The 9,440-nt window shown below is 42.9% G+C and overlaps 1 protein-coding gene across 1 annotated transcript; it reads left to right on the plus strand.

The window, feature by feature from the left end:
• Positions 1 to 1,644: 1,644 nt before the first annotated feature.
• LOC123386050 lies at positions 1,645 to 8,669 on the plus strand. Its single transcript, XM_045059837.1, has 3 exons — positions 1,645 to 2,366; positions 4,151 to 4,222; positions 5,000 to 8,669. The coding sequence occupies exons 1-3, from the start codon at positions 1,645 to 1,647 to the stop codon at positions 5,025 to 5,027; spliced, it is 822 nt and encodes a 273-aa protein (XP_044915772.1). The 3' UTR covers positions 5,028 to 8,669.
• The last annotated feature ends 771 nt before the right edge of the window (positions 8,670 to 9,440 follow it).

Genomic DNA, 9,440 nt, shown 5'->3' on the forward strand with positions numbered 1-9,440 from the left:
CTGGATTGTGTAAAACAGTATCGTCTGTTTTAGTTAACTTGAGAAGACTGTGTGTCTACTTTGGCATTTCAGATAGCTTTGTTTTTACATTTCTTGGTTGCAGAAGGCATTTGTTAGCAGTTCAGAAATTTTTTCTGATCTTCAAAATCATAACCACAAAATCTTTACTTTAGTGATAAAGTATACCTAGCTGTGGCCCTAGGTGTGGCCCCTAAAATTGAGAAGGATGAGTTTTTAGTTAGTAATGACTTAAAACAATACAAAGTTGGTAATCTTTAAATTCATTGGGATTGAAAAGTTTTCAATTATTCTAATTAGACTCATAATTTGTTTCTTAATTTTGAAAGGAAGTGTAAGTGAACCCCTTAAAAATAAAATGCAATCTACTAATTGTGAAACTTTCTGGGATTTCCAAGTAAGTTGGTTTAAATGAATTTACATCTTCCAAAATTCTGATTACCGTAAAAATGTATATACATCAAGAATTAAATCTCGCAAACTGTAATCACAGAAAATACTTACTTGTATGTTAGATTTCCACAGAAATATTGTTAGATGTCTAAAAAAGAGCTTTTTAAACACAGGAGTATTGCAGTGTTGACTTTAATTGGAAAAAAAATTGAGATAAGTAACTCTCTCCTGCTAAGAAACCTGTGTACAGGTGGGATTTCCCATGATTCAGAGAGTGTTATGAACACTCACAGCACTCCTCCTCCCAGCCATTCTAACTTAAAGCAGAAGAAGAAGTTTTAAAGAAAAAGAAATTGATATATCTGTCAATCCTGGCCAAAAGTAATGTAAATACAGACTTTAAATAAAATTAGCAATAAGTTTTCCCCCTTTGAAAGTCTCATAAATGACCATTATAGAAAGACTAAATATTGTAAAATTTCAGATTTGGCCATTTATTTGGATTTGTAAAGCAAAAATATATAGAAAAAAATGTCCTTCGTATAAAAGACTAGAAAAAAGAAGAGTTAATCCTTTACTTTTTATATCATCTCTAGTCTTACAATTTAAGCAAAGCATGACAAAATGAGTCATAAAGATAGTAAATATTAGCAATATCATCAAATTTGAATGTCGAATATTTTAACATTTGGACATTATAGACATCTTCTGGTAATATGGTGTTTCCAGTTGGCTTGTAAAATCACGAAATAGTGGTTATGTGCTTTCCACCAAATACTTACTGGATTATTTAAAACCAATTTAAAATTACTGTATTTGTAGTAAATGTTATGAAACCTCACTTCTTTTGACAATTGTTTCCGAGAATTCTGGAATTTCCTAAACCACAATGTGTAGAAGGATGTGCTCCTGAGTGGGCTCCTTTTCTCAGCTTTATGGTTGTTGATGAGGTTCTTTCCGAGCTCTACTATTTGCACAGGGGAGCCAAGTGTTCTTACTAAGTGCAGCGGGGTATGAGAGGAGGATCAGGTACTGCAGCTGCGAAACCTCTGCTCGGGCATGCGTTTTGGTTTACACACGGCCGGGTTAAGGAAACACTTCAACGATGTGTGCATTCATGAGTCCCGGGTGTAATGCATTTATCTCTGTTCTAAAACGATCTGTGCACGCAGTAATCCGGTTTCAATGTGAGAGTAAGTCACTGGGTTTTATTTATCTTTGGTTCATGTTGGCATGAAGCAGGCCCCTAATTACCACCGAGACCCATCGTGGGCAAGGAAAGTAATAAACAGTAATCACATCGCGTACACGTCGAGTCCCAGGGAGAGCAGAGCTCTCAGGAAGCCGCAGGAAGCGTGCGCTTCCAGGAGGGTGTGCGGCTCGCGGGGGTCTGCACGCGCGCAGAGCTTGTTAACGGAGGGCGTGCCGGAGGCGTGGCGCGAGGTGTCCGGGCGAGGCGCTCCGCGAGGCGGGCGGCGGGGAAGCGCGGCCGGGGAAAGGCAGCGCTGCGCCGCGAGCGGCTCCCAGCTCCCGCTCTCCCGGCCGCCGAGCCGAGCCGCCGTGGGCGGGGCCTGCGGTGATTGGCGGGCGGGCGGGGAGGTCGGAAGTACTTTGTTTTTTATGCTAATGAGGGAGTGGGGCTTGTCCGTATTTACGTTGAGGCGGGAGCCGCCGCCCTTCATTCACCCACATGGCCCTTCGAGGTGCTGCCGTCGCCGCCCGACCTGCGCCTTCGCGCCACTTCGCGCCCTCGGGCGAGGCCGAGGGGGTGGGGACGACCCCCGCCGCGTAGTCGCGGCTCGCGCCCCTCGCGAAGCTCCTTGGCGGGGCCGGCCGGTCGGCCGGCCGCACCCCCGGCCTGGGGCCTCCGGTCGTAGTAAAGCGGAGGCGGGTGGGGAGGCGGGAGCGAGAGCCCGCGGCGGGCGAGGCGAAGATGGTGGCGGCTACTCCTCCTGGTGAGTCTGCCCGCCCCTCCGCCGAGTGAGTGAAACCTGTTGTGTGCGGCCCCAGTCCGGAGGGAGGGCGGGCGGGCGGGTGGGGCGGAATGGCCCGGGGCAGCGTGGCGGCGGCGGCGTGGCCGGGGGCCGGGGCGGGTCTCGGGCCGTTGGCCGCCCCTGCGTGTGGCAGCGGCGACTCGCTGCCCCCTCGCTTGCTTGCGGGCTGGCGGAGGGGCAGGGCAGGGCCGGGGAAGGGAGGGTGGGAGGGGGCGGCGTGCGCGAGGCGGCCGCGCCCGGGACCCGCGCGGACCCTGCTTGGGCCGGCCCCGGCGGGCGGGTGGGCGCGCGGCGCACACAATGGCCCCTCAGGGAGGGTACGCGCGAGGCCCGCGCCCCTTCCAGGGCTCGGGGTGCACGCGGGGCGCGGGGTCCCCGGGAAGGGAAAGTTTCTCCTGGGGGCGAGAGTTAAAGCGCTTCCAGAACAAAGCGGCGGCGGCAGCGGCACATGGGGCAGGCCGCGGGCCGGGAGGGGGCGCGCCCACGAGGTACCTGCGCGCTGGCGGGCGGCGTGGCGTGGGCGGGAGCCCGCGGGCCCCCAAACTTTGTACGCGCGAGGGTGGGCGGAGGGCGCGGGAGCTCGGGGCGGCGCGGCCTGGACGCCACCCCCACTCCGCGTGGGCTTTGTTAACCCGCGTGGGCAGTCCCGGGTGGGGCTCGCAACTTCCCGGGCCGTGGCCCGCGGAGCAGGCCCTGGCCGGCCTCGGTGACGGCGTGGAGCCGCCTTTGCCCGCCCGCTGGCGGGGAGCGCGGCGCGGGAGGGCCGGCCCGGCTCGGCGGGAGCGGCGGCCGCGCCGCCATATTCCTGCGGGGCGGGCTGCGCGGGGGTGAGGGCGGGGGACATGGCGGCGACTGCGCGCCGCCGCCGATTGTTCCCGGCTTAGGCCTCGGGCCGCGTGCGACGGGCACCGCAGTCGCGGAGCCCCCGCCCCTCTGGGCCGGGCTGGGGGGGGGGGGGCGGGGGACACAAAGGAGGGGCGGCGCGCCCGCGTCCCCGCCGCGCTCGGGCCTCGGCGCCGCCGGTCGCCGCGCGGCTGCCGCCGGGAAACGGGGTGGGGGGGTTGCCGCGTCCGGCAGGGCCCGACTCTGACCCACCGCCCCCTGGCGGCCGCTCGCGAAACCGCAGGGCCATGCACCCCCTTGTGCGACATGTGCTGCCGGCCCGGGCTCCATGAGCGAGGCGGGCACTTTGCAGTCTCGAGCGTTCCTGCTCCCTTTTCTACTCCTTAGCCGGAGCAAAGGGGACGGGAACTGGAGAAGGCAGACTCTTTCCTGCAGTATCGCCAAAAGAAAAAATTACCAACATGCCATCCGACCACATCACTTGAGGAAACAACTCTTTATCCCGGCTTGCAGCCACGAGGTCTTGGATGGGGGAGGGGTGGTAAAGAATAGTCCCTTTGCTGCTGCTGCTTTTCCCTCTCATTAGAACTGTACAGTAAAGGATTGCTGTGGATCATACTGGAGTATTTCAGGATCTTTTTAAATAAGACATGAATTTAATACCTGTGGGTTTTTCAACTTTATTCTCTTATACGTTTACACTTCTATACATTGTTGGTCTTTTAAACATTGCCAGTGTTGCTTGGCTATGTTATCCTCGTTTTGGCAAATGAATGTAACTAATTGATACAAGAGCGTTAGAAATAAGCAAATTTAAATTTAAGTATGGGTTTGGAGGGTGATAATAATTTTCAGCAAATATGTTTGTCTTTTATCCCTGTCTCCCCACCCCCCCAACCCAGTCATACACGTGGACCTAACTGCACCAAAAGCTTTTCTAAGGATACTTGCAAGAAGAAAGTTTTCCCTAGTGGGTAAGTGTATTCTAATTCTTTTTGGTTAACTTTTTATTTAAAACAATTTTTTTTTATTTTAATCATTTGAGTAAAATGGGATTGGGTTTTCAAATAGTGAAATAGGTATCTTGTATTTTGTTCACTTACCTTTTCTAAAAAATTAACTCTGTGGCCAGCTAATTTTTAAGTTAAAGTACAATGCAAATACCATAAAAATCTTTGGAAACTGTTATGCAGTTTATAAAATGTAATTTTAGAACTGCTTTAAGTTGGGTGATAAAGTAGATCTAATTTGGAGTAAGTTTTCAAGGTTCAAAACAATTTAAACAGGATATTTAAGTTCTATAACAAGTTAATAACACTTGACATGTAGTCTGAAAGGTAATTTTGTTAATTGATTTGCCAAGTATTTGCTAATTGGAAGCCAGAAGAAAAAAATGTTTTGCCACGTGGATATGAAGATTTCCTCTAAAAAGGTACATGTATGAATCAAATTGCCCTGTTAATTCTCATTCATATGCAGTCTAATCTTGATTTTTTTTTTTTGAGTATGTCTTTGGGAACCTCCAGGTAAAGGAAGAGCCACCAATTTCTTTGACAGTATTAGATGGTTAAGATTGTCTTGTGAAAAAGATTTTTTTTCTACTTTTAAGGTGTAAATGTGCTTGTGAATGAAATTCGCAGGTTTGAGATAAACTCATTTTCTCTTCCCCATTAGGAATTATGCTGAATTTTGTATGTTTTCTAGCCCTTAAAAGTTTGAGGTGTTCTTCTAATTATTTATTTCAAATTTAGCAGGAATAAAGAGAACATCACCTTGTGAGACTGAAGATTGTGACCAGTCAGAATAATGTCAAAGTGCTTACAGTGCAGGTAGTGATATGTGCATCTACTGCAGTGAAGGCACTTGTAGCATTATGGTGACAGCTGCCTCGGGAAGCCAAGGTGGGCTTTAAAGTGCAGGGCCTGCTGGTGTTGAGTGCTTTTTGTTCTAAGGTGCATCTAGTGCAGATAGTGAAGTAGATTAGCATCTACTGCCCTAAGTGCTCCTTCTGGCATAAGAAGTTATGTTTTCATCCAATAATCCAAGCCAAGCAAGTATATAGGTGTTTTAATACTTTTTGTTTGCAGTCCTCTGTTAGTTTTGCATAGTTGCACTACAAGAAGAATGTAGTTGTGCAAATCTATGCAAAACTGATGGTGGCCTGCTATTTCCTTCAAGTGATTTTTACTAATTTTGTGTACTTTTATTGTGTCGATGTAGAATCTGCCTGGTGTATCTGATGTGACAGCTTCTGTAGCACTAAAGTGCTTATAGTGCAGGTAGTGTTTAGTTATCTACTGCATTATGAGCACTTAAAGTACTGCTAGCTGTAGAACTCCAGCCTCGGCCTGTCGCCCAGTCAAACTGTCCAGTTACTGAACACTCTTCTATGGTTAGTTTTGCAGGTTTGCATCCAGCTGTGTGATATTCTGCTGTGCAAATCCATGCAAAACTGACTGTGGTAGTGAAAAGTCTGTAGAAAAGTAAGGGAAAATCAAACCCCTTTCTACACAGGTTGGGATCGGTTGCAATGCTGTGTTTCTGTATGGTATTGCACTTGTCCCGGCCTGTTGAGTTTGGTGGGGATTGTGACCAGAAGATTTTGAAAATTAAATATTACTGAAGATGCGACTTCCACTTTAAACGTTCCAGAAATGTAAAGTATTTTTAAAACCTTTGTAATTTTAATTTTGAAATTCATCTATACAACTTTCTGTTTCTTAAACTGAAGTTTTGTCATAATTTTATGCTAAAACGTTCTGAGGTTGCATGTCAGGATTATAAGTTTTTACTATATTGGAATAGATTTATTAAGTATTTGATTTTAATCGTGTCTGTGAAGGAAATTTATTTTAATAAACGTATGATAATTTGTGAAGTTGGGAGATGCCTTTTTGCTTTTTTAGAGTTGGTATTTGCACTGTCTTCATCCAAAAGTTAATAATTGCATTGCTTGTGCATTGTTTATTTAAATTTGGTGAAAATACTCTGTTTAAAGCAATGTATTAAGTTGTGGGGTTTGGTTGCTTTTTAAGCATGTTAATTGACATTTGGGGAGGGGAGGTTGTCTTGTTTCTAGTAATCAAATACTGTTTTACCAGTACTGGTGTTCTTAATGTATAACTGTTAACTGGTTACATACTAGTTTTCTTAGTAATTATCTGTGCTGTATAAACAGTGGTCCTTAGACTGTTGTTAACTTTCTGGAACTTAAAAAACAGGAGTTAAAAAGAAGACACACTGATGCTAAGCAGAGTGACAAGTATGTGTGTGTGGACATGTCTCATGCCAAGAGTGTAGGCTGGGAGTCTGAAGTTAGGTTTTCTCTAATGCTGTAATACTATTAGTACTTCTCCCTTCATATACCGGACTTTTGCAGCATTGATAGTTGGTCTAGGCATATATGACTTCAAGTCACTGGAGTGGAACCTAAGAAGTGGCAGTAACAGTATTTTATTCAACATTTCTGCCTTTTCTTTCATGTGTTTGTGTCTAGCCTGTGTTTTCACCTTGTAGAAGAATGTGGGTTAACTTGAGAATAATCAGATTTTAAAGGATCCGTTGTTAAAATTGGATCCAAGCTAAATTTTGAAGGAAAGCTGTGATATGGATTAATTTGCCATAACTTATTTATTACCCCGTGTTATAAAATAGATTATGTAAAATCTGAACATGGAAAGCTTAACTGCTAATGTATCCCTTTTTAAAGAAACTTAGAGTTTAATCATGGATCCCTGAATAGAAAGGTAAGAGTTTCATAGTTCTGGAGTGATTATTAAAAGGTAACTTTTCAGAGAGAAAATACAAAGAATTGTGCAACGATTAATAAAATGAGGATCTAATTGTCCTTTGAGTTCTTAAACCTTTTGAATTGAAAACCTTAAAATGGTTTTGTTTTGATCATTTAATGACAAATACTGCTTTAAATGTTTTTAAAGCCCCATAAGGTTAGCATGGGTTATAGTAGTCTCCAGGAAGATGTGCCATGGTGATTAGTGAAAAAAGTGATGTTTACTCCACCAAACCATATAATTTCATTTTAAAGCTTTTAGCATTACTATTTAACATAGAATAGTGATAAGACATTTAGAGGATTTCTTTACATGCTAAAATGGAAGTCAGATTTTAAATAAAATCTTAAATGGTTAACTTTTCTCCCTAGATGCTAAACCTTTGTAGTATTTGTGTTCAGAACTCAATTGGACTGTAACTAGACTTAACACACACATTTATTAACTTGTTTGGTGGGTGTTTTCTTGTGAGGTTGGCAGTAGGGCTGAGGTTGTCTAGAGTTCACTAGGAATTGCATTTTATTTGTTTCTGGTTTTAAAATGCGTAGCAAAGTTTATGTTCATGATTCTGTTAAGATTTTCTTAAACAATACAACATAGTTTTCAAGTAGCACTAACAAAAAGCCATCTAAATATAATTAGCCATTTTGAGATACAAATAATTTGAACACCTTGATTATAGCTCATAATTGCCTGCCTTCTCTCTAATTGACCGGGGAGGGGGGAAGCTCTAACCTTTTTTGTATTTTAACCTTGTTAAGAATTGAGTATTAGGGTACTATTGCTTGAGTTTTGATAGCTTTAAGATTATTTTCAGGAAAAATAAGTTTTTCTATTTTTTTGCATGTTATACATGTATGATTCTTAGCCTGTGTTTAAAAGGAAAGCACTTACAGCTTTATGAATTTTCAAAACTGCAAAGTAGTGGTGATTTTACTAAAAACTTTGAGATCTTCATTTTACAGGGAGACCAGTCTAAACAGAACAAGCCAGAGTTGGGTTTTTCCCTGTAGTTTGAAGAGCCCTACAGAATGATTCCTGACAAAATGCAACCTGCAATTGCCTGGAGAACAATTCAGTATTATGTGAAAGTTTATGATGTATTTAGTGAAATATTGTTCTGTTAGAAGTTGACAACTATGGTGTAGTTGTCTAGCATTAGAAAACTAGCCTTTGGGCTGAGTAGTAAAGGTAAGGAGAGCACAAGTATACAAAGGCCAGTATTTGGTGTTCAACTAAAAATAAGATCATCATGTCTACTTGAGTCTTTGCAGATTATCCTTTGCCTTAGAGGTTGTTTAGCCTACATTGTTTAAAGTCTGAATTAATATAGTTTTCTGTTTTTATAAGTTCAGTTCCAGATGTAATATTCCTCAAGAGTTTTAAAGGATAACTCAGATGGATGTATCCCATGAATTTTAAGACAGTAGGGAAATTGTTAAGGCTTAATTCTCTTTCCAGTAATTTGAGCAGGCATAGCATTCAGAGGCCTACTTCTGTATTTGCAATTTAGTCATGCTGTTTGAGTTGTTTGGTGCGTTTAATGTAAACAAATAAAATTCCATATTTTAAGACTGTTTGTTAAGAAATTGTCCAGAATGAGCATATTAAAATAAAAATTTTAAGGTCATTCTTAGTTGTGGCAGTTTCTCTGGTGTTGTTTGTTATTATAAATTGATCCAAACATCTTTGCTTATCAATTTAAGGTAGTTGGGAAGTGGAGACGGGTCCTGAGGTGATTGTACTGCCTCTATTTGTTTACTAAAGCATTTGTAGTATCTATGGCAGCATTTGTGTGTTAGTTTTACAGATGAGGAAGTGAGATCAACAGTATTTATTTGCAAAGATCTAAGACCAGTGGAGTCTGGATTAAAACCCAGGTCAATTAGTCGATTTAAAAAAAAAAAAGGTTATCCTCTACTATTTTGAATCTGACAATGCTTAAATCACATTTGAATTTGCTTGATTTAGAGATTTGGGTTCCTAGTATATTAAATTCTGCTCGGGGCTCCCAAGTACAATTTTTTTTTTTTTTTCCAAATCACAGATCATAGGCACTTAAAATCCAGCTAGTTAACTTGTTAATTTAAGTAGGAAGCATCTTTATTTTGTACTTATTGGGATCTTGTCCACATGTTAATAGTTTTGTTTTTGTTTTTGACCTATTGATACATTGAAATTTGAGAGAGGAAGCCAAAGTGTGTAGTCTTAAACTGCTTTTTAATAAATATCTAAATATTTGATGACAGGGTTGAATGTTTTTTAATGGGTTTGTATTATACTTAAACCAAATTAAGATCTTCAGCAGTTTGTCCAAATTGTAGTGTTTTTATAATAAGATGAAATTTAAGATTTTTAAGATATTTTGCTTGTGGCCAGTAAAGCAATTCTAAAAGCAGAA

The sequence above is a fragment of the Felis catus genome, chromosome A1 (genome assembly GCF_018350175.1).
Source record: "Felis catus isolate Fca126 chromosome A1, F.catus_Fca126_mat1.0, whole genome shotgun sequence".
NCBI classification, from domain to species: domain Eukaryota; kingdom Metazoa; phylum Chordata; class Mammalia; order Carnivora; family Felidae; genus Felis; species Felis catus.